At 35.8% G+C, this 23,191-nt stretch overlaps 2 protein-coding genes across 4 annotated transcripts; one reads left to right on the top strand and one right to left on the bottom strand.

Moving 5' to 3' along the window:
• The first annotated feature begins 230 nt into the window (after positions 1–230).
• Positions 231–6,083, top strand: LOC104237322 (UDP-arabinose 4-epimerase 1). Of its 3 annotated transcripts, XM_009791453.2 has the most exons (12): positions 244–312; positions 590–628; positions 1,257–1,427; positions 1,733–1,857; positions 2,899–3,012; positions 3,130–3,237; positions 3,322–3,413; positions 3,958–4,099; positions 4,207–4,301; positions 4,900–5,029; positions 5,356–5,500; positions 5,581–6,083. In XM_009791453.2, exons 3-12 carry the CDS (start codon positions 1,367–1,369, stop codon positions 5,820–5,822), a joined length of 1,254 nt encoding a protein of 417 aa, XP_009789755.1. In that variant the 5' UTR covers positions 244–312; positions 590–628; positions 1,257–1,366; the 3' UTR covers positions 5,823–6,083. The 3 variants fall into 3 exon arrangements, with proteins under 3 accessions (XP_009789756.1, XP_009789755.1, XP_009789754.1); XM_009791454.2 differs by lacking the exon at positions 590–628 and having other exon boundaries at positions 231–312; XM_009791452.2 differs by lacking the exon at positions 244–312 and having other exon boundaries at positions 391–628.
• A 145-nt stretch (positions 6,084–6,228) lies between these two features.
• LOC104237321 (pentatricopeptide repeat-containing protein At1g30610, chloroplastic) lies at positions 6,229–18,276 on the bottom strand. Its single transcript, XM_009791451.2, has 9 exons — positions 17,490–18,276; positions 17,117–17,308; positions 16,497–16,578; positions 16,182–16,373; positions 11,287–11,400; positions 10,114–10,204; positions 9,877–10,034; positions 7,746–8,177; positions 6,229–6,688 (listed from the first exon to the last, which is right to left on the bottom strand). Exons 1-9 carry the CDS (start codon positions 18,104–18,106, stop codon positions 6,320–6,322), a joined length of 2,247 nt encoding a protein of 748 aa, XP_009789753.1. The 5' UTR covers positions 18,107–18,276; the 3' UTR covers positions 6,229–6,319.
• Between the last annotated feature and the right edge of the window lie 4,915 nt (positions 18,277–23,191).

Consider the following 23,191-nt stretch of genomic DNA (forward strand, 5'->3'; position numbering starts at 1 on the left):
GAGTTGTTAAATTCACATAGCATCATAAAATAAAAATAAAACAACAAAACGAAATACAGCCGCGTCTCTCTTTCGCTTTCTTCCGTCCGCCCACGAGGAACTAGCCAATAAGGGGGTCCCACTTCTCTGCTCTTTCCCCTTTCAATTTTGGGTATTCAAAATAAATAAACTAAATTCTGGAAATTCAAAATGAATTAAATAAATAGCTAAGAGGAAAAGCTGGAATAAATAAACAAATAAATACTAACGCGCAAGAGAACAAAGACTTGGTTCATCAGCACCACACCGATACTGGAGACCTTCTTCCTTTTCGTACGTTTCTCTGTCACCTTTTTTCTTATATTTCCCCCAAACATGATCGTGGATTCTACTCAATTCCTCTTCTTCTTTTGACTCTTCCTATATAGTTTTCTTAAAAAGATTGTTTTTTTCTCCTTTTCTTTTTGTTGTGTGAAGAAATAAGAATGCTTTCTATTTATATTTGTTAAAAACCTTCTTTTTTGATTGGTTCTTTCTTTTCAAGATCTCTTGATCATTCGAAGCTACTATTATATACTCTCTGATATTTGCCCTTTTTTGGAAACTGAAGGTTTTTTCAGCTAGCAGAAGTTTTCAGTTTAACTGAAAGGTTAGAGGCATTCTCGACATTCTTACTTTTTAATTGTTTTTTGCTTTCTCCAGGTATAGGATTTTTCTTCTTAATTGAAAAAAGATTGTCTCTTTTGGAGTTTTTTCTTTTCTTTTCTAGGTTTTGATGAAAGGTTTTTCCTGTGAGATTGTTGTTTTTCTCGGTACTTTCTGTTTCTGGGGTGTGTTTGTTTTATGTGAGGCTAAACAGATCTTGAAAAATCATTACTTAATTCAGGTTTTGAATTCAGGTGAAATGCTTTTTTGTTGAGCTTTCAAGTCTGATCCTTTGGCTATTTTTAATTTAGTTATTTTGCTATCTTTCCCCTCCTCTTTGGTCTGCAAGTAGGTAATATTTCCAGAAGGAAGTTTTTTTTGTTTGTGTGTGTGTGTGTGTTTATTGGGGGGGGGGGGGGAGTTTGGTGGGTGAGGGAAGGGGTTTAGTTGCAAACTTCATAGCTCAGTATGTGATAATTATGTCAATCTTTTTAAAAGAGGGCCCAGTTATTTATTGTACTATGTTTTATTTAAGTTTTTAAAACTAGTTTTTGGTTTAATTTTTCAATAATCCAAGTTTAACTTTTACTGATGATAATCAAAGAGTAAAATTTTAATGTTTGTTGCTGCAGACTGTTAAGCAATTCTACATACAAGGAGGGGTCTTACTTGATCACCACTTTCAAGCAATAGGATTATCTATTTAGATTGTTTGCCTATTTGGCATTAAAGAGCTTCTCCAATGCTAGGCTTGGGCAGGACAAGAACTCAGACAAGGTCTAATAGACCTATGTCTCTAGGAGGTGAGCCAAGTTCCTTGAGTTGTTTATTTCATTTGCTTGTAATTTACATTTTGTTTGTTGGTCATTTTTTTATGGCATTGGGGTACAAGTAAATACTTACGATTGAACTAGTTCTGTTTGGTTAAGTCATAGAAGTATTATCTTGGTAGTTGATGCCAATGTACAACAGTTCAATTTTGATCCTTGTATATGTTTTTGCTGGTGTTGTGACAATAATGTGGTCAGCCGTCTTTTCTTTTCTTTCAGTATTTTGAGTAATACTTGTTTTTTAGGGTCTAATACATCAACTTCATTGTTAATTGTAGGCCTGGATTATGCAGATCCAAAGAAGAAGAGCAATTTCGTGGGTAAAATTCTTATGGCTGCTGTGCTAACAGCACTATGCATTCTTATGCTCAAGCAGTCCCCATCTTTTAATACCCCAAGCGTGGTAATTTCCTGATCCTTCTCTTTATTTGTTAATCGTTTTCTCGGATTTGTGGCAATGCTTGGACTAGGATGACAGTTTGGTATTTGGAGTTTTCTATAGAAAGAGTACATGCTCTCCTGTGTCATTGTTGTCATGGATTCTTTTGTACATTTTCTTTGACATGAGATGATTGTATAGTGCATTTGTCTATTCGTATCATTTCTGAGTCCTAATTTTTGTATGATAGCAAGAATATTTAACCGACATCTCCCAACAGAAACCTCCAGGAGCATGTGCCTGCTTAAGTTATTTTCATTTCATCTGTTTAATTTTTATATTGTTGATTCTTGAAATGGAAGTGTGTCTCAAATCTTGAACTTAATTCGAACAGATATAATTATGTGTCTAGTGTTATTTGTGTAGTTTCATATGCTCTAATCTTTATTTCAGGATGCGCCTTCCAAACGTGTGGTTTTCTTTGAATCATCAGCCTAGAGTTCTAGATTGATTATCTAATGTAACTTACCATCGACCACCACCCAAAGTAACGTTTTAAAATGTATATGATGCATGGAGTCTTCCACTTAAATCCTTTTTGATGAAGTTCACTTAAATCTTATCCCAATCAGCAAGACATAAAGGTTGCTGTAACTGGTTTGTTGGTCATGTGAGAACTTCTACATTTATCCTACACGTTTTACTCCTGTGCCCTTTTCCAAATAATGGCAATAAGTCCCTACATATATATGAAACTTGGATACATCACCTTGTCTATCCATGAGTTCACTGTGTACTTATGGAGGATCTACTCTTGCTTTTGGTGGGTGTCATATAGGGGCCTGACCTGGCATTAAGTTCCGTTTGTGCAGATGCTTGGATATATTCTGCTCTCTCGATTAAAAAAATGCTTGGATGTATTCTGCTCTATACTGGATTTTTCTACTTTTTCTGAAACACTAAATTGTTGCACCATTACAATAAAAGATTGAAGTTCTTATTGTTTTTAAATTCTAAGCTTTGCACTCACTGTGTTTTGTTTTTCTTGTTGCTGCTTTCTCCTAGTTCTCTCGCCATCAACCAGGTGTTATTCACGTCTTAGTCACCGGAGGTGCTGGCTACATTGGTTCCCATGCAGCATTACGACTTCTCAAAGACTCTTACCGTGTGACGATAGTGGTAATTTCCCCTACTGAAGTTGTGAATAGCCCTTTGACAAGCATTCTCCAATGACTCTTTTCTCTATTTAATACGTGTATGGAACTTCATTAGAAAAATGATTTACCAATTTGACAGGACAACCTCTCACGAGGAAACATAGGAGCTGTAAGGATTCTACAAGAATTATTTCCTGAACCAGGGAGGCTTCAGTTTATATATGCTGACTTGGGGGATGCAAAAGCGGTACAGTGAAGCTGTTCTGAAACTACCCTTTCTTTATTTTATTGTTATTTGGCATTCACTTATTCCCATAACCGAAATGAGCAGGTGCACCAGATATTTTCCCAGAATGCTTTTGATTCTGTGATGCATTTTGCAGCTGTAGCATATGTTGGAGAGAGCACCCTTGATCCTTTAAAGTAAGTATAGTTGATTCTTTTATAAACCTTTCCACTATAACATGTAAACGAAGAGTTTCACTTGTTTCATGTCGGGGAGGAAGAGAAAACGAAATCTTTTACAGGGTAACCCAAAGCATCAAGTATGTAATGATATTGCATCTCTGTGTCAAAGTTGGTCGTGCGTCCAGTATATCACTGGTGTAGCATTATGTTTTCCTGTCTTGATTAGTCTTTTACTCTGAATACAAGCAAATTAAGGCTAACATTACTACTTTGAAATGTATGTGAATTCACATGACTTCTGTTAGTGCCTTTGTAAGTTCAGTAGCACTGTCATCGGAAAACAGGAAAAGTGTCATTTGTTTAAGGAACTAAATTTCAATCATTTTTCTCTAACTTGTTTGGATTAAAAATATTAGACTGAAGGATCTAATGTGTCTCTTTGATGAGTAAATTTAGTGTAATTTCCATGTTATACTTTATAAAGTTAATTATGTCTCTGGTAATTGTTTCTTTGCCTTTCAAACTCATATTTTCATGAGCTGCTGCATGTGCCAATCAGGTACTATCATAACATTACTTCAAATACCCTCACTGTCTTAGAAGCTATGGCAGCTCATGGAGTCCCCACATTGATTTACTCTAGTACATGTGCGACATATGGAGAGCCTGAAAAGATGCCCATTACTGAAGAAACTCCACAGGTGAGTGTTTTAAATTGTGCATATGCTTCAAGTACACTAGAACCGTGTGAATGCCTATCTGTTACATCATTGGTAAACAATACCTGAGTCTTTTTGTCAAATTGCAGCTCCCTATTAATCCATATGGAAAAGCGAAGAAAATGGCGGAGGATATTATTTTGGATTTCCATAAGAACTCAAACATGGCTGTCATGATTTTGAGGTAGGTGTTTGATCCATCTTGCCAATATATCTCTGTTTTCAGTGTATGGGAAGTAACTATTCTTATATGATGTGCTTTTTTGTACTTATTATGCATTTCTATGTTCGACTTTCGTTGTCTTTTGAAAACTTCTCCTTTTATTTTTGTTTATATTGGTTAAAAGTGACACTGGGTAAGATGAGGTTGAAGGGAAGGGCTGTGTTTGAATGCGATCTCGCGTGTTTAGGATTGTTAAGTAGGAGCTCCACTTGTGAGCTCCCACTAACTCATGCTTGTTAGTTTGTGCAAATTTGTTCTGATTTTTTTTTTCCTTTTTATGTTTTTATTGCTTTCTTCATGTCCATTTATCCTCTATCTGCTAGGCAAACTGGCATTCCCTAATTTTCATGTTATCAAATTTGTTAACTAACTAACTAATAGTAAGTACATCTTCAGATGTTCTGTACTGCTCGTCTAATTTTTAGAGCAAGCCAACCACTAAACAAGCACCCCCATGAGCGATGGTTGAAAGGCCGAGTTATAACTATTGGTTGACTTATTATGTTTATCTCAATTGGCATGGGTCGAAATAATGCTAAATTGTTTTCTGAAAATTCAGGTACTTCAATGTGATTGGTTCTGATCCAGAGGGTAGACTAGGAGAAGCTCCCCGGCCTGAACTTCGTGAACATGGGCGAATATCTGGTGCTTGTTTTGATGCAGCTCGTGGAATCACACCTGGTCTTAAGGTCAGCCAATAATTGCTATCTCTGTACTTGTGTGTTTGCTATTTATCATCTATGTACTTGTGATAGTTGAATTTTCAGAAATTTCTTTATGTATTAAGCATCTTCAATGTCTACCAGAAAATGTATCTGGTTCTGATGAGTGAAATTCATATGAAAAAAGTTCACTTGTTAATGCTACTCTTCAATAACAAATGAAAGAAAAACATTTGTCTGTTCTATCCACATTTCTTTTAATACGGGATAGGAGGAACTGAAATGTGTGTCATGATAACATGAAGAGTTATGATCTGCCCTTGTCTCTGAGCTGAGTTGTTTTGTTCATGCAGGTTAGAGGAACAGACTATAAGACAACAGATGGTACATGCATTAGGGATTATATCGATGTCACTGATCTAGTTGATGCTCATGTGAAAGCTCTTGAAAAGGCAAGGCCTGGGAAAGTAGGAATCTACAACGTTGGAACTGGAAGAGGTAAAGTACTCTTTATCATCTGTTTCAATTTCTCACTCGGAGTATAGTTTTTCATTCCATCCTTTTGTCTCCGACAACAGGAAGATCAGTGAAGGAATTTGTGGAGGCTTGCAAGGTGGCCACTGGGGTTCCTATCAAAGTTGACTTCCTTCCCCGTCGACCTGGTGACTACGCGGAAGTATTTAGTGATCCAACTAAGATAAGACTTGAACTGAATTGGACAGCCAAACACACTGATCTTCAAGAGAGTTTGCAGGTTGCATGGAGATGGCAGAAGTCGCACCTTAATGGTTATGGTTCATCTCTGGCCAAGTCTTCGTAATGTGTCGACAACTTATCGTTGTGGAAGACTGACATGAATCCCATCACACAGCTTAACTTATCGTTGATTTATTAGTATTGCTAGAGTAGGTTTTTGGAAGCTAATGTGGAGGTTCTACATTTATTCATTCGTCTAGATTGAATACATAGCAGAGGTTTGTGTATTAGCCAGCCTATTCATCCCATTTATTATTATGTGTATTTAGTAAAACAGATATTTAGATCAATAATAGTTATGAGCCAGGTATAGTTTCGTCCCTCATCCATGCTCAGTTGAATTTGTTGTGTGTTTAGTTCTTTTGTTTGTGTAGACAGCTAACTACATAATATGGTTGCTCCTCTTTCGGAGAAGTGGAAGCTACTTTAATGGTCCTCAACCCATAAGTGATAGATTATGTAAATAGGCATTTGCTAAACTGCTAGGTCAACGAGTTTGTATATCAAGAACAGATTATACAGCATAAGATGATTTTTCTTTTTATGTTTCGGGGTAAGAAATTAACAAACTAGAGCTGTTTCGCTATGAACTCTGCAAAGTTTTGCTGATCGAGTTCTCAAAAATTCTTTACAAGAAGCCATCAGATTGTTAAGTATTCTGCTGTCGTTTCTGGCAATGACAGGGCTCACTTGTAGCAATCTGAAAAGAGTACCATCAGATAATCTATCAGAATTTTCCACGAAAAATTTCATCCAAAACTTGGCAGAAAACGCCTGTGATTCAGAGGAAGGATAATCAGCAACACAAGCCAGGGCAGCGGAAAAATCGCCTCTCTCCAGCTGCAGGCGGAACATTTCTTTGACTAGTGGCACTGGTGGAACCCGATCAGCCCGAGCCAAGTCCTTCCAAGTTGCTTCTAATAATTCCACCTGAAAAGGTCAGCGTAGAATAGTCAGAATTCTTAACCTGATCAAAAGATCGATATGAACCAAAGATATGTTGACATGGAAGGATAGTTTTCTATGTTTGCTTTGTTTTTTTTATATCAATGGTGTTCAGACCAGCTTGCACGCACCTCGACTATTGGTACCTGCTACCTCCCACCCCGCATAGGTATTAGGTAACTGTGGCCACCAAAGTTTAGGTACATGGGAAGAAATCACCTAGTATTTTTTTGCAAATCCACTTCATTGACCACCAAGTCACACCCTTGGGTGGTAAGATGTAAAAGGATAGTATTTGCACACTTCGAATTTATTTATGTTTGAGGTGTGGTGTCAATGGAACCAGAAAGCACTAAAAGTGGGACTAAAAATCATCTCCCATGAAGTCAAATCACCATAAGTTATAGAACCGTAATCTTTCTCTGCAGAACCAGGAAATGGCATGTGACATAATATTGCTCTGAAACCTCGAACTCTCTCCCTTTTAATCTACCATGCAGTAAGATGGAGAGGACAATCTCTCTATACAGTATGCAGCCGCCAAAAACAAAAATGAAATAAATTTCAACAGAGAATACAAGCATACTCCAAAATGGAACTAACATTTATACTTCAGATAGTTAGAAAAACAAAAAGTATCATAGATCCTGCTACCAGATTCTGCCATCATCACATTAAAACAAGTCTAAATGTTACCCTTACTTTTTAACTTCTTTGTCTATTTAGGGAGACATTTTCAAATTCTCCTATACAACTATCTCCTTAATTTTCATTTCCAAATTGATATCCACTACGATAGACAGAAAATAGGGAGAAAATGCAGTAACGGCTTAATCCCACTTTCTTTTAAGCAAATATCTTCTCTAATAAAAAATGCTGGTCATATTTTTTATTAAAAAAAAATAAACTGTACAAAAATTTGACCGTCCATAAAATAACAGCTAAATTGAAATTTAACTTGGGAATTTCCTAGGAATGATAAAGGTATTAAACATGAAAGGCGAGGATACAGAGAACTGAATACAGGGTCAAGAAAGAGTACCTTTCCAGCAGTGCAGGAGTCAAGTACCATCTGAATGTGACGTTTTGGATTGAAGCGATATCCATATTTCAGCATACGTGAGTAGGTAAACTCGAGATCATCCCACTTCTTCTCAGCAGCATATGCATCCAACATTAAGTTGAATGTGTAGACATCTGGTAAAACCTTATCCTTACTGTCCAATTTACTGCTAATACGGTTACCGTTATCCAATAACTTGAAAAATAACTGCCTTGCTTCTTCAAACATCCCATTATCCAGATAAGCTTTTAGCATTATATTGTAAGTTACCAAATTTGGGGAGCAAAACTGGTTCATTTGGTTAAAGATGTATGCTCCACTCTGAACGTCACCAGAGTCCACACAAGCTTGAAGTAGACCAGTATAAGTCACCACTAGAGGCTTGGTAGCAACTTTGCATATTTTTTCCATCTGTTGCAGAGTAGAAGATGGACCCAAAAGAAATGGAAAGAAATGTTAGTATCCAACAGAAAGTTTTTCTGGAGATGAGCAAGACAAGTCATTTATGTACCAATGATTTATCTGTTGGGAGTACGTCCAAGTAAGACAAGTCATGTATGTACCCATTAAGTTATTCTGTTTGAGAGTACACCTTCCTTATTTCAAACAAAAGCCCTACACTGACTAGTTCTCTGAATTGTGTATTCGAAGAAAGTAATGGACCAAAAAAAAAACTTAAAAAGCTTTAGTTTTGACAAAGAAGGCAGGAAGGAGTACTTTATTCGGGTCCGCACTCTCTCTCTCTCTCCCTCCATCCTCTACATTTGTTGAAAGCCCAGTCAGCTGTAGGCTGTAGATGATAGTTTCCCTGGTTAGATTCCATGTTTTTAGGTTTGATTTGTTAGATTTCAGATATTGTAGCCCTTTCTCCCAGTCTAGCCTTACTCTCCAAGGCCATTGGTTTTGAGAAGGATACATTCGGATCTACCAGAAAATGGTAAATAAGAAATCCACCTTCTGGACGCTAACTTGATTCATCGGAATACGATTTTTTTTTTTTTTTTGATGACCGAGAAATCCGTCTGGGGCCGATCCTTTGGACCAACCGCAGCCTTCGAAACTCGGTGGATAATGGGCCCGCCCCTCTACCCTTCTCCACTTAAATACCAGCCTTTGCTTTGCATGGTGTGGGGGCTTGAACTTGTGACCTAAGACACAAATCCACCACCCTTTGCCACTTGAGCTAGGCCCTGGGGGCTTCATCGGAATTCGACTTTAATGCTTGATAAGTCATGGATCTCCCATCACACTGATAAAGCTCTTGATGAACAAATAGACCATTGACCTCTTCAACACACTAATGAAGTAGTAGTCAGATTTCAGCAAATACTTGAGAAATCACAGAGAATCAGTTGTTATGGTTTAGAAGATATGAGGATTGAGCAAATATTTAGGTTCTAAATGCGTATCTTTGCAGTCCAAAGATCGCTTATGATTATTTGTTTGCAATTGATATGAACAATAATATTAGTAAATTGGCATTCACATACTAATGTATGCTATCCTTTACAATCAATGACATTTACCTTCTAAGTTAATATAGTCAGAAAACAGGATCAATTACCTTCTGATATTTTAAGTTCGGAAACATCAACTTGAACAAAACCAGTGTTGTCAAAGGCTCAAAGCGCGCTTAAGCCCTGAAGCTCAGAGAAGCTCGGGGTAGGCGCTTCGCCTGACTTAAGCTGCGCTTCAGTTTAGGCAAGGAACTAAGGCATGCGCCTCATTGCCCATTAATTCTGTCTTGAATAGAGTGGCAGTAAACAGTAAATATGATTGGCAAGAAAATATATTAATTGTTCAAGTAAATCATTATGAATAAAGTTGTTACTTTTTTCTCGCATTAAATATCTATTTTTATTTCTTTTTTCGCCGCTGGGCCTTTTTTAACTAAACCCAAGCTTTAGTTGTGGGCTTTACGCTTAAAGCTCCGATAGACCTGGATCACTTTTTAGCGCGTTTCGCGTTTGACAACACTGAATAACACATGATTACTTGATTCTATTGGATGTCAAATGGAATATATGAATACTCTAGATAATTTATAGGATCCTGAAACAGAACAGCAGAACAAAATAAGATGAATGGAAGCTAAATACAAGAAACGTACTTGCATCAGTGCCTCCTCACACCTCCCCGCACTACAAAGGCAACGAGCAAGGTCATAATACAAACTGGCAGTGCCCACAATTCCTCGTCTTTCCATATCTTCTACAGCCAGTATGGCCTCGTCTGTTTTTCCTTCCTTCCAAAGAGTACTCACAAGAACTACATGCATCAAAGACAACTTAATTCAGCAAAAAGAATCTTTTGCAGCATGTCAAGTAAGCGCACATTTCTATGTTACCTTTATAGGTTAAAGCATTGGGAATACATGACTTCTGCATTTTCTTGAAAAAGTCATGCACCAAATTGTATTTGCCACATTCGAACATAACCTGAATGAACACCTCAGTTTAGCTACTGGTAAAATCAAACAAATTTCAATAACTAACATGTTTCATGGAAGCACTAAATCCCATATAGATGGGCCTTCCTTGCCCCCAATCCAGCCCAAAAGTATTTAAAAGGAAAAAAGAGAGAAAAATGTCATTTGACAACAATATAAGGAATGAGCAAAGGACCCCCAGCTAGACCACTATGCTATAGGGTTCTCTCCTCTCTCTTTTTCTCCTCTGCTGGGATATGCAATATGCCACAGGTTCTTCTAACTTTTCTCATTTCCAGCCTTAATATTGACAAAAACGTTAAAGCACAAAAGGTGTATATCATGAAAAAATCATCAGAAGAAGAAGTTGGATGCATTGTTGACCACAGTTTTTCTAAATACAGTCAATATTAAATTGATTCGTTGTAATCTTTTCCAAATTGAAGTCAAGTTGTATTTTGGAAATTTCATGTGTAGAGGTCTTTCAACGTACTTCACCAAAGCTTGATCCTTTAATTTCCTTAAAAAATGGATATCCAAGAACCTTCGAGCTGAAGGATCGCCTTTTGGAGCTTAAGGGACTTGGCTATTAATATCATTATGGCACATAGGTGTAACATGGCTCTGGTTCCTTGAGTTAAGAGAGACCCCAGGGCAAAGGGAAAAGATAGATAATGAATCTTCTGATTTTATGGATATATATCTCCTCGAAGCTCTCCGATACTCCAAACACATCTTGTCATCTTGTACTTATTTTTTTCTTTAGTCCTTGATGAGGTCAGGAATCACATTATACGAAGCAAAATGTAGCAGTGTAGTTTCCCATCTCAAGGCCAGCACACACCACAATTAATGCTAGATATCAATGGTTACATAAAACATGAGAATTCGTGCGAGTATTTCCCAATAAATGTCAGGAAACCTCCCATAGGAACAAAGCAGATCGAAAGCTAATTTAGGTGGAAGTGACTCCTTCTGAAGAGAGAAAATAGAAAAAGAGCAAAGGTTGAATTGAATAGCCTTCTCAACTATGTCACTCCCACAGTAAACGCCTATGGAAAAGAGAAAAAGGAAAAAGAAAAGGATAATTACCTCCATGACTAATCCATATGTTGTTACTGAAGGCTGCTGGTCCCGGAGCTTTAGCTGTTGTAGCACCCAAAACGCACCCTCCCAGCTTTTACGGCGAGCACATGCATTTAGAACCTACAAGCAAAGAGAAAAAACTTTCTTACAAAGGTGGCATCTTAACCAAATTGAAATGTGCTGACTATCAGCATAGCATTTGAACAAAATTGAAATACTCTGACTTTCAGCATAGCATTTGAACCAAACTGAAATATACCGACTTCCAGTGGAAATTAATTGCAGCATATTTATGCACCGAACAAAATTTATACAAGAACTTCAACCAAAACTACAGAGATCATTAGGAAGGGATCTGCATAGCTTTGGGGTTAACTTTATGATCGTTCCCTCTCCTTTTAGTTAATAATACAATTCAGCAACCAAGTCCTTATAATATATATTTATTTACCTGAAGAGTTTATAACTCAGACAAGAGGGGTTGCTCTGATGGTAAGCAACCTCCACTTCCAACCGAGAGGTTGTGAGTTCGAGTCTCCCCAAGAGCAAGGTGGGAAGTTCTTGGAGGGAAGGATGCCGAGGGTCTATTTGGAAACAGCCTCTCTACCCCAGGGTAGGGGTAAGGTCTGCGTACACACTACCCTCCCCAGACCCCACTAAGTGGGATTATACTGGGTTGTTGTTGTTGTTGTAAGAGTTTATAACTCAGAAACGAACTTCATCAAGGAGATATATTTTACCAAAACAAGTTCAGCATCCAGGGCACAATAGCACTGAGTACAATAGCACTGAGTTAAAATGATTGCTTCAGATTTTGATGCCTGGCTTATATAGGAAAAGTATGGCTGTCCAACGGGACGGAGTCTCGCGTCCCGTCTCGTCCCGGTCCCTTCCCGCTTCAAGTTAAATGGGATGGGCCAATGTTAAACGGGACACGGGATGGGACGGGACGATCATTTCGTCCCGTTTGTCCCGTCCCGCGTCCCGTCCCGCTTTTTTTTTTTTTAAAAAAAACTAGCCGTTGGGCAACGGCTTAAATTGCAAAAATAGCCGTTGCCAACGGTCCAAACAGCTCTTACCCCCCCCCCCCCCAACCACCCCCCAAACTTTTAATATAACCCCTAAGTTTATTAAATTACACTTTGACCCTATTTTCTACTATAAATACCCCCCCATTCTTCTTCATTTTTTCCCACAAAAAAACAATCTTTCTCTCTCAAATCTCTTACATTCTAATATTCTATCTATATTCTATATTATTCTCTCAATTTTGTTACTATCAAGTATCAACTATCAAGTATCAAGTGATAACTTTCAAGTATTTGGGCAAATTTTTTGGAGCAACTTTCAAGCTTCAAATTAATTCGTCAAGTTTGGAGCAATATTTTGGGCAATTTCTTCAAGTTTCAATATTTAATCACGGTGCACTCGTTCCATCTCCTAATTTTAATATATAATTTTTGTGTATCATTTTAGTGCTTAATTTTTGTGTTTACTTTACGTGTTATATTTTCGTATTTCATTTGTGTGTTTAATATTTGTGTTAGCTTTTTTAATTTAATTTCGTATTTAAATTATGGCACCTAAAAATGTATTTGGTATTTTTAAAAAAAGCAGTAAAAAAAATAGTATAGGTGAAAGTAGTAGTAATCCTAATCCTAACCCTTCTCCTAGACCTAGAATTAGAAAACATATTGATGAAATGACTCATGTTGATGAAACTTCATTTTCCCAACCCCCCACATTTTATGATGTTCATGTCGGAGAACAATTAGATCATGAAACTTTACAAAGACAATTTGACAATGATATTTTTTTGAGGATGAAGAAAATGAGGAAGAAGAATTAGATGAAACACCCACTAGTCCCGCAACACAAGCTCCAACTCAGAGTCAATCTCAGTCTGGAGTTTTACCCCCTGTACCCCCTGTAAAGGGTAAGCCTAAGGCTGAACGTCCCAAAACATCACTTGTATGGAAATCTTTTAAACATGATAAAGTCAATCATCTTGCTATATGTGAAAAATATAAGCAAGTATTTGCACACACAACAAGTGGTGGGACGGGGGGTTTAAGTAGACACTTAATAAGGGATCACAAATCTTTATGTATACAAGCTAACATAGAAGCCGGAAAAATTATAGATCCTACCATCAGTACTGACACTCCTAGTGGATCTGGTTCTAATCAAATTCAACAACAACTTGACCCTGCTTCTGGTCATGTTTTACGCAAATATAACAAAGATAGAGATCGTGAGAACTTAGCAAAAATGGTGGCTGTCTGTGGCTTACCTTTTACTTTCCCTTCTCACCCTGCTTTTGTGCATTATATACAAGAAACTTATAACCCTGCTTTTCAAGGTTTTCCTAAGACCACAGTTAGAAATGATGTTTTTAAATTTCAAACTGAATATCTTCAGTATATTCGTTGTGTATTTTTTTCACTTAGATTGTAAAGTATCTATCACATCTGATATAGGTCGTAGTCCTAATGGTTGTGATTATTTAACTGTTACATGTCATTGGGTTGATCATCACTGGAACTCGCAAAAACGTATTATTGGTTATAAATTTGTTGATTCAAAACACACTGGAGCATATATTGCAACTACTGTTCTACAAATACTTGATTTTTATGGACTCATTAATAAAGTTTTAACTATCACCTTAGATAATGCTTCTTCTAACACAACCGCAGCAAATAGCTTAAAATCTAGACTTTGTCCAATTAATCCAACAATTTTTCATGTTAGATGTGCATGCCATATTTTTAACTTGGTTGTAAAAGATGGTCTTAATTTATTTTCTAATGCTTGTAGTAAAATACAACATGCTTGTGGCTATATTTTCCGTGCTCATAAACAAAGTAGAATTCGTGAATTTGCTCAACAATGTGCTAGTACTAACCTTCCATTTAGAAAAGTTCCAAAAGATGTTTGTACTAGGTGGAATTCTACTTATGAAATGCTTAAAGTTGCTTATGATTATCGGGTGCCTATCCAAAAAGTATTTAATATGCATAATGCTCACCCTGTTGATCAAATTGTTGATTCTGATTGAGATGAGATCAGAGAGCTTACTAAATTTTTAGAAAATTTTTATTATGCTACAAAACAATTTTCTGGTATATATTATCCTACTGTTACACAAATATTATGGTATATTTGTGGAATTTCTGTTGTATTTGGTAAGTATAAAACAAATCCAACTTATGCACCGGCCATTAAAGAAATGATTTTAAAATTTAAAAAGTATTTTTTCCCTATTCCCGAAGTTTATTTAATTTCTACTCTACTTAACCCATCTTTAAAACTAAGACGTGCAAAGGGACTTGTTCGTAAAATTTATGAGAATTTAGAAATTCAAGAAAATGAACAACCATCTCTCAAAAACTGCCAAGCTAGCATATATTCTTATGTTAGATCAATGTTTGATAAATATAAATCTATAAATACAACTGGTTGTGAAACTGCGTCTAGAGCAGAAGTTTTATGGGAAGATATGGATGATATAACAGGTTTTGATTCCTCTATTGATGATGAACTTGATTCTTATCTTAATCAAGGATTGGAAAATATTAAAGACGAAGAAGGCAAGGAACAACTTTTGTCATGGTGGAGGGAGCGTGGCAAGGCTTTTCCAACACTTTCAATTACGGTCCGAGATATCCTGGTTATTCAAGCATCATCAGTAGCATCGGAGAGTGCTTTTAGCGCGGCAAGATTTCAAATTGGAGATCATAGACATTCATTAGTGGAGAACAGTCTAGAGATTTTCGTATTATTCAGAGATTGGATTAATGCAGAAAGAAGAAATCTTGGTTTTGAAAAATTAACCACTAGGGAAGAAGAAGAATACAATGAGATACTAACCACTGGGAGCGATGACGGCATGGAGCTCATGGAACATCAATCAACATTGCCAATTCCAGCAGAATGTCCGAGAGATATTATTGATAAGTTACAAAGAAGCTATATAGGAGCTTACAAATATTAGTATGATAATTTGTAATTGGCTACTAAGAGGCCTAGTTCAAACAGAACCCTTCCTAGAAGGTGGCTGTGTAGATTAGGGGCTCTTCAAAAGAATTATATTTGTATTTGAGATTTGAAAGTTCTATTAATAAAATAAAAGGCTCTAAGCGTTAAATTTTATTTATGAATTGTCTTAGTTACTTAATAGTTAATACTTTGAAATTATATTAAATAAATTATAACTCTATTATAAATTTATAATTACTAGAATATTTCATTACAAGTCTTTTGTTTTAATATTTTATAATTCTTTACTTAGTTTTCTAATTTTCATTTTAACATAGTAACATTTAAGTTTATTAAATAAGTCAAAAATCTAGCCGTTGTAAACTTTAAAAACATAGTAAATTTCAAAAAACTAGACGCTTTTTAAAAAAAAAAATACACTTAAGGCCCACGAACCCGTCCCGTCCCGTTCCATGCCATCCCGTTTGTCCAGTCCCGTTTCGTCCCGTCCCGCCTCCATCCCGCTTAAATGTCGTCCCGTCCCGTTAATTTGGTCCCGTCCCGCCCCGTTGGACAGCTATAAGGAAAAGTAGAGATGCATAATTTACTGAATAAAAGGGGAAAATAACTGATGCATTAGCCATTTAGATATCGATCGTCAGTAATATTTTCCAAATATAGCAACTACAAATTTCAATGTCATACTGAACTTCTTTTTTCTCATTTGGTTTCTAATTCTGCTTGGTTTTTCTTGTGTCTGTCTCAATTATCCTTTTCTTAAATTGGGAAGACACTAAATTCTCATTATTCACTGAGCAACAGAGGTTCCCAGCATGATGGTGAAACAACATGGCTCTGAGCCACAAGTGCATTTGACCAGGAAAAATCCCCCATATTTGGCCCACCCTTTCATTACTTACAGCATTATAGATGACAACGTCCGGCTCAAGTCGTGGATCAAACTTCTCAATAATATTAGTCTTGAATTTCTTTCTGGGTGGTGATTGCATGGTATCGATAATGTCAAAGAGTTCCTTCATATGTCCTGCTTGTCCAAGAGTGACAGCAATACAATGGTAAGCCACAAGGTCTGGATACGATGATATGTGTTCCTGGGAAAAGAGTCGAGGTTGCACGCATGAGTTACATATCACACAGCCTATTCATCTCAATAGGACACAAGACTACTGATTAAAGGAGAGACAAAGTGTTGAAACTAAAGTTACATGTCTTACCTGCATTGCACGAAACAAGTTTAGCGCTTCCACTGGCCTCCTAGCCTTTCCCAATGCATCCAGTGCAGCCGTGTAAATATATCTTGCAAAAGAATTTAATCAAAGGTCCATCAGCATCAATTTCACACTAAGGACTTTGACCCTAGACCTACCAGAAGATGGATAGGAAGGATGTGCCACCAAAAATATAAATCACAACTTCGATCAATTCCAGAAGGTTCATAAAGGAAAATTTAGAAGATCAAGTCCATGCTAGGTTCCCAGGATAAGTTTTGAGAGTTTCATGTACAGTGCTTTCAAAGATGCATTTAAAGGAAGTAGCAAATCCATGGGAAAAAGTGAAACACCGGTGCTTCCTATCTATAATTAGTCAGCGTTTGTTTTCGTTGTGGTATACGCTTGATTTATTTTCTATATCTGCATACACAAGAAAAACCAACGCACTGACAAATGCATAGATAGGAAGCACCAGTGTTTCACCCTTTTCACAAATACAAAAGTGATTATGAGAACATCACAATACATAGCTAACTGTAAAATAAGCATTAAGGCCACATCTAAATCAATCACTAAGACAATGCACTATCGAGAAGTGGGAGAAATGACCGTAGAAAAGATACCTTAACTTGTGTGACTTGAAGCGTTCACGTGAACGAAGCCACTCAATGACTTGCAGCACTCGTCTCCAATTTCCCAATCTACCCAATATTTGGATAATCCTCAAGATAGAATGATCGGAGAATCTAATCTGAGCACTTCGCATCATTTTAGAGAACATCCACTCAGGCATGTCAACGTCTGCACCATTTAGACTGTAAGAGTAAATTATTTTACTACGAGTCAGAAAATAGGAATTTTCTAATAAACTACCAACTGTTTAGCAATATTAGAGTATCCTAAATAACTGAATTAGTCCTTCATTTTTCCTTCCTTTTTTCAGTTATAAGCATTAGTCCTTTATTTCTCTACAGTGCAAAACAAGGAATGTCTCACCACTTTGCAAGCCTTTGGATTCTCTGTTCCATGTCTGCCTTAGTAACTCTTGGCTTATCATAAGGATCGTCATCCATTGACTTAAAAGCAGCTCTTTCCATCTCATCAACATGCTTTGTACTTATGCTCTCTCTTTTCTGAATCATCACCTTTCTAAATTCCAATTTCCCACCACTACCCTTCTTTTCCACAGCTCCAACTCCTTCATGTTTCTCCACAATATCAGAACTTTCTACACATTTCTTCTTCACATACTTTCCAAATTTACCCTTTTCTTCTTCACCTTTCTTTCTCCTAATAACACTATCACTCTTTTTCTTCTCTTTTAAAGACTCCATGGCTTTCAAATACTCATCAAATGAAGGCTTGAATTCAAGCTCTTCTTTATCAACTATCCCATTACCTAAGCTACAAGAGACTCTGCCAAGACCCAGAATTCTCTTCTGCTTTTTCACCCTTTTGTTTCCCAGAGAAATTTCCCAAAAGGGTGTCTCGGAAAGTGAAAATCTTGATGAAAAACAAGGGCAACGGAGGTAATTTGAACCAAAAACTCCATTTAAATCAGTACAAGAAGAAGAAGCTCCGAATATAGATTCTGTCAGGATAATTGCCACCATCTCAACTCAACTACGCATCAAAGGCTACACCTTTCTCTATTTTTCCTCTTTCCCTTTTGGTCCTTTGGCTGCTGGAGGAAAAGAAGATTGATTTTCCCGGCCAAAACGGTCTCACTTGCGGTATGGGGTCCGAATACATGTAGATTATCAGGCGGGTCGGAATTAGAGCAAAGAGGCCTAAACTTACACGGATTATTAATTATCTATTCGGGTTCTTAATTATCCCTTAACTTGTCCTTTTGAGAGTCATTACCGCTGGATGCTGATATGATAAAGAGTGTGATTGCACTCGCGTACCACGTATATTTTTCCTATATAAGTGGCATTTTTTGAAAAATAAAATATATTTTTACCCTTTTAAGTATGTTACTTCTTTAGATAATTTTTTTCGAATAAATTTTATAATAAAACTTGGATAGAACTACACTATTTAGACTAATTTTTTTTATTTGACTAAAAATAATAAAGTTTTAGTTAATCGCTTTTGAATTTGACATGAAAATAAAGATTTATACAATTGAAATAAATAGTCAAGGCATCTAAAAAGTTATAAAAAATACATAGTTTTAAATTAATTATTTTGGCTATAATTTTTTATATTGCTCTAAATTATGGTGCTCTAAAAATATAATTTTTTTTTTACAGATTTTGCCTAAAAAGGTAAAAATACACAGTATAAAAAGAGTCATTGCATCAAAAGAAGAAATAAAAATACATAGTCGAAGAAATTGTATACTCTTTTTATACTGTGTATTTTTACTTTTTCAGGTAAAAGTTGTAAAAAATATATATTTTTAGAGCACCATAATTTAGAGCTATATAAAAAATTGTAGCCAAAATAATTAATTTCAAACTATGTATTTTTCTTATAACTTTTTAGATGCTTTGACTATTTATTTCAATTGTATAAATCTTTATTTTCATGTCAAATTCAAAAACGATTAACTAAAACTTTATTATTTTTAGTCAAATAAAAAAAATTAGCCTAAATAATATAGTTCTATCCAAGTTTTATTATAAATTATATTTGAAAAAATTATCTAAAGAAGTAATATACTTAAAAAGGTAAAAATATATTTTATTTTTCAAAAAAATACCACATATACAGGAAAAATCCACGTGGCAGGCGAGTGCACCCACACTCTTTATCACCTCAACGTCCAGGGATAATGGCTCTCAAAAGTCCAAGTTGATAGGGTAATTAAGACCATAAATAGTTTAAGGCTATAACTAATAATCCGTGTCAAGTTTAGGGGATTCAGAGGTATTTTGCCAGCAAAGAGTGAGGAAATGACAAAACTTGTCCCTTGTGTTTTGGGATTAGATTGAAATAGTCCCTCAGGTATACTTATGAGGAATTTGGTCTGTTACGTTTGTCAAAATAGAGCACTTTTAATCTCCTTAAAAAAAATTTGGTAGAAAGACGAAGTTATCATTCATTAACAAGCATTACTACATAAGGATGATTTCCCAGGGGGTTGCCACTATTCTGACTATCATAGCCGCTAGTACTAGTCGAACAGCTAACATTAGGATTCCCAAGTTCTACTAATCTATTTAGTACATTTATAGAAATCCTTCGTGTCTTCGGGCAAAGAGGGGCAGCTGTAAGCACGTGATTTTTGCCCAATATGAGAATTACTCCCAAAAAATTCAAAAATAAAATGATTTTTCTTTGGTGTGCAATTTTGTGATATTTTGTGATATTTTGAATAATTATTTGTATTTGTCTGTGCATGTTTATTTGCTAAAATTAATAAAAAATACAAAAATATGTCGCATTTTGCATGTAGGATTTAATTCTACAATTGTTAGTAATTAAATTTGTTTTACAAAAATTAAAAATTACAAAAATAGGCATCGTTTGCATTTTTAGCATTTAATGTCCAAATATACAATTTTATGCTTAATTATTACTTAATTGTGCGTTAATTGTTATTGGGAGTTAATTTGCGCTTTTATAACTTAATTTAATTCTTAATAATAGTTTAAGTATTTTTATAATTTAGTTTTAGGGAAATAAAAGAAGAAAAGAGAGCAAAAATATTAAAAAAAAATCGGAATTGGGCCTCTTCTTCGATTTCAAGCCATAGGCCCAAAAAATGGCCCAATCTTCCCTACGACCCAGTCCATTTCAAACTGGGTCGACCCAGTCCATAACCAAAAGACCCAAACCCCTTTGTCTTACATTTTACAAAACAAAACAAAGCAAAAAGAAGACAAAAACCCTAAAAAAAATTCTAAACAATCCGCCACCCCCCCTTCCATATCTTCTTCTTCTTCCTCAAGCTTCACCAAGCTCCATCAATGGCTGCCCTCCTTCTCCTTCTCCAACACACACAGCAAACACATACTTACACACACACACAGAAACGCAAGCACACACACGCACGTCGTCTCCAAGCTGCCCTCCTCCACCTCGTTTCTTTTGCTTCTGCTACGACCCAAACGACCTTTCTGCTTCATCTTCTCGCAACCAAGAAACCACTGGATCAGCCTCACGTCTACCCGATCACGTCGCAATGTCGTCTTCTTCAGCAGCCCAACTCGACCATCATTTTCTCGAACACCTTCGAGACCCTAGAACCTCACCCTTCTACTACGATCCAGCCAGGACGTCGAACAACAGCTCCCAAACCAAAAACGTCGTCCAGTTCGAGCCTAGTTGTTGCGTCTTCGCGTTGAACAGCAGCAGCAAAGAAACCCAGTTGCTGCATCTTCACGTTCATCCGCGTCATCGTTGCGTCCAAACGACCAGACGCTCTTGTTTCTGCTCGCCGCGCACATGGATGTTGTTGCTGCTGCTTCAACCTTTGCCACGACCAGCTGCTTCTGCTTCACGTGATGCTTCTACTGTTGCTTCATCTTCTTCGTCAAATTTCAAGGGTCTTTGGTTGAGTCGAGGTCCGGTACGTCGAGTTTTGGTTGGGGGTCGTCAAAACAGTCCCTACATAGGTCGAGGCTCGTCGAAATAGTCCGTACATATTTCGTTTTGATCCGGTTAGTAGTTTTTGAGTTTTATTTTGTCCGTATTTTGTTTTGATATTTTTCGAATCTAAAATCGGCGAATGTTTGTTTTATTCATGTCTATGGTTAGATATTTGATTTTTGGTTTTGTTCATGTTCATGTTGTTTGTTAAATTAATTTTCAGATTTCAAAATAGAAGTTTAATTAGTTGTTTTCATATTCATTTCATGTTTGTATTATTGTTTAAGTGAATATTTGTTAGTATGATGTTTGTTAGATTCAAATTGAAATTTAATTAACTATTTCTTCAATTTGTTTCATGAGTTTATGTATTGTTAGAAATTGTTAATATTGTTAAGTTCAAGTTTAAGTTCATAATTGTTTCTTCGTCGATCTTGTTATTTGTCTAAAGAATTTAGTTGTGTTAGAGAAATATGTTGGTTTAATCGTTTAAATCCATCATGTTTGTTGTTCAAAATAGATTCAATTCATGTTCATACTTTGTTTAATATAGGAATTGTTGGTTGTAATGTTGTTAGAATTGATTTTAAGTTCAATATGATTGAAGTTAGAAATCTAAATATACTTGTTTGTTGTAGTTGTTGAATCCGAAAATAGGATTGTTTGTTGCTAAAATATTGTTCAATCAAATTTTAGTTGTTCTTTGTTGTTCAATTTGTGTTCATGTGATTTGTTGTTGAAATGTTGTTAAAATCGTGTTCATGTGATATTGTTGTTATGATGTTCATCCGTGTTCATATTGTTGTTTGAACATTGTTAGAAATTGATCATATTGTCTATATTTTGGTTAAGTTTGATTAATTGATGTGTTATAGCTGATGGGTAGTTTGGTAAATTTGTAATACGTTCAGGGGTAGTTTGGTAATTTCAGTAAGGTCGGAAGGGGTAGTTTAGGAATTGTACATTTTGTAATTGTTTATTTGAAGCATGGGGGACAAAATGAAATGGGGTGGGTTGTGATATGATTATTTAATATAAAGGGGGGACAAGATTTAATTTAAAGGGGAATCTTGCATTATTTTAAATGAAGCATGGGGGACAAAATATAATGGGGTGGTGTGATATGTTTATTTAATGTAATGGGGATGAGTGGGAAGATAATGGGTTGGGTAGAGAAAAAGTATGGATTTTTAATTAATTGAAAAGTTTATGGGATGAGTTATATATATGAAGTCTTGAAATAAGAGAAAAAAAAGAGAGAGATAAACGAGAAAAACATACAAGACAGACAGAAGAGAAAATATATACACAGATACGAGAGAGAGAAACAAATCTGAAAATAAGAGAGAGAAAAATTCCGAAAAATATTTAAGCTTTCAAAATAAAAATAAAAACTAAAAAATCTCCTGCTTTCTTTCTTTGTTTTGAAATTAGTATTAATGGTTGTTGTTTCATTCAAAGCTTAAAGCTTTTGTTTTTGGGATTACTACTCCACCGGTCTGTTACTGGGTTGTTACTGTTGCTGGGCAGTTGTTGCTGTTGTACTGTTATTACTGCTGCTGATTCTCATCTTCATTTTCTTTTGCTTCCAATATCAGGTACATATCTGTAAATTCATGTCACGAAAAGCTTCAACATGACAAATTAATGAAGTTCGGGAATTATAATTCTGTTTTCCATTCGTTCAAGTTCATTAGTTAAAAAATTTGGTTTTTGTTTCAGTTGATTAATATAATAGTACGTTTGGCGTAATGAATATAAGATAATTGTTACCTCTTAAAATTCGTTTAAGTGTTGTAATAATATCATTTCGGAATTTTCATTAAGTGAAGTCATGATTGAAATATCAAGGTAGGGAACATGGCATAAAATGGGCCATTAATTACATCCCGTAATATTGTTAGCTAAATGTAAAGTAGAATGGAAGTATCAAGAAATTACATTATTAGTATATCTTGTAAAAAATCTGATTTTGGTTTAGATTGATATAAGTTGTATGTTCATATATGGCATGATGATGAGTATATATATAATCATATGTGGAAGGTGAGTTGATACAATATTAGGAATGGTTCAAACGTACAACTATATTGCATGTGATGAAATTTTATTGAATCAATTTGTATAATAGTTCTCTTTCTTATCAACTTGACTCT

Source organism: Nicotiana sylvestris, chromosome 2 (genome assembly GCF_000393655.2).
Source record: "Nicotiana sylvestris chromosome 2, ASM39365v2, whole genome shotgun sequence".
Classification (NCBI taxonomy): domain Eukaryota; kingdom Viridiplantae; phylum Streptophyta; class Magnoliopsida; order Solanales; family Solanaceae; genus Nicotiana; species Nicotiana sylvestris.

Bases quoted from the DNA above. Each gene is read 5' to 3' on its own strand.
- LOC104237322 (XM_009791454.2), top strand. From the start codon at position 1,367: ATGCTAGGCTTGGGCAGGACAAGAACTCAGACAAGGTCTAATAGACCT. The intron at 1,428-1,732 runs GTGAGCCAAGTT...TGTTAATTGTAG, and splicing joins TAGACCTATGTCTCTAGGAG to GCCTGGATTATGCAGATCCA. The intron at 5,030-5,355 runs GTCAGCCAATAA...TTGTTCATGCAG, and splicing joins GAATCACACCTGGTCTTAAG to GTTAGAGGAACAGACTATAA.
- LOC104237321 (XM_009791451.2), bottom strand. From the start codon at position 18,106: ATGGTGGCAATTATCCTGACAGAATCTATATTCGGAGCTTCTTCTTCT. The intron at 17,309-17,489 runs GTGAGACATTCC...TTACTCTTACAG, and splicing joins ATCCAAAGGCTTGCAAAGTG to TCTAAATGGTGCAGACGTTG. The intron at 16,579-17,116 runs GTATCTTTTCTA...TTCTTTTGCAAG, and splicing joins TTCAAGTCACACAAGTTAAG to ATATATTTACACGGCTGCAC.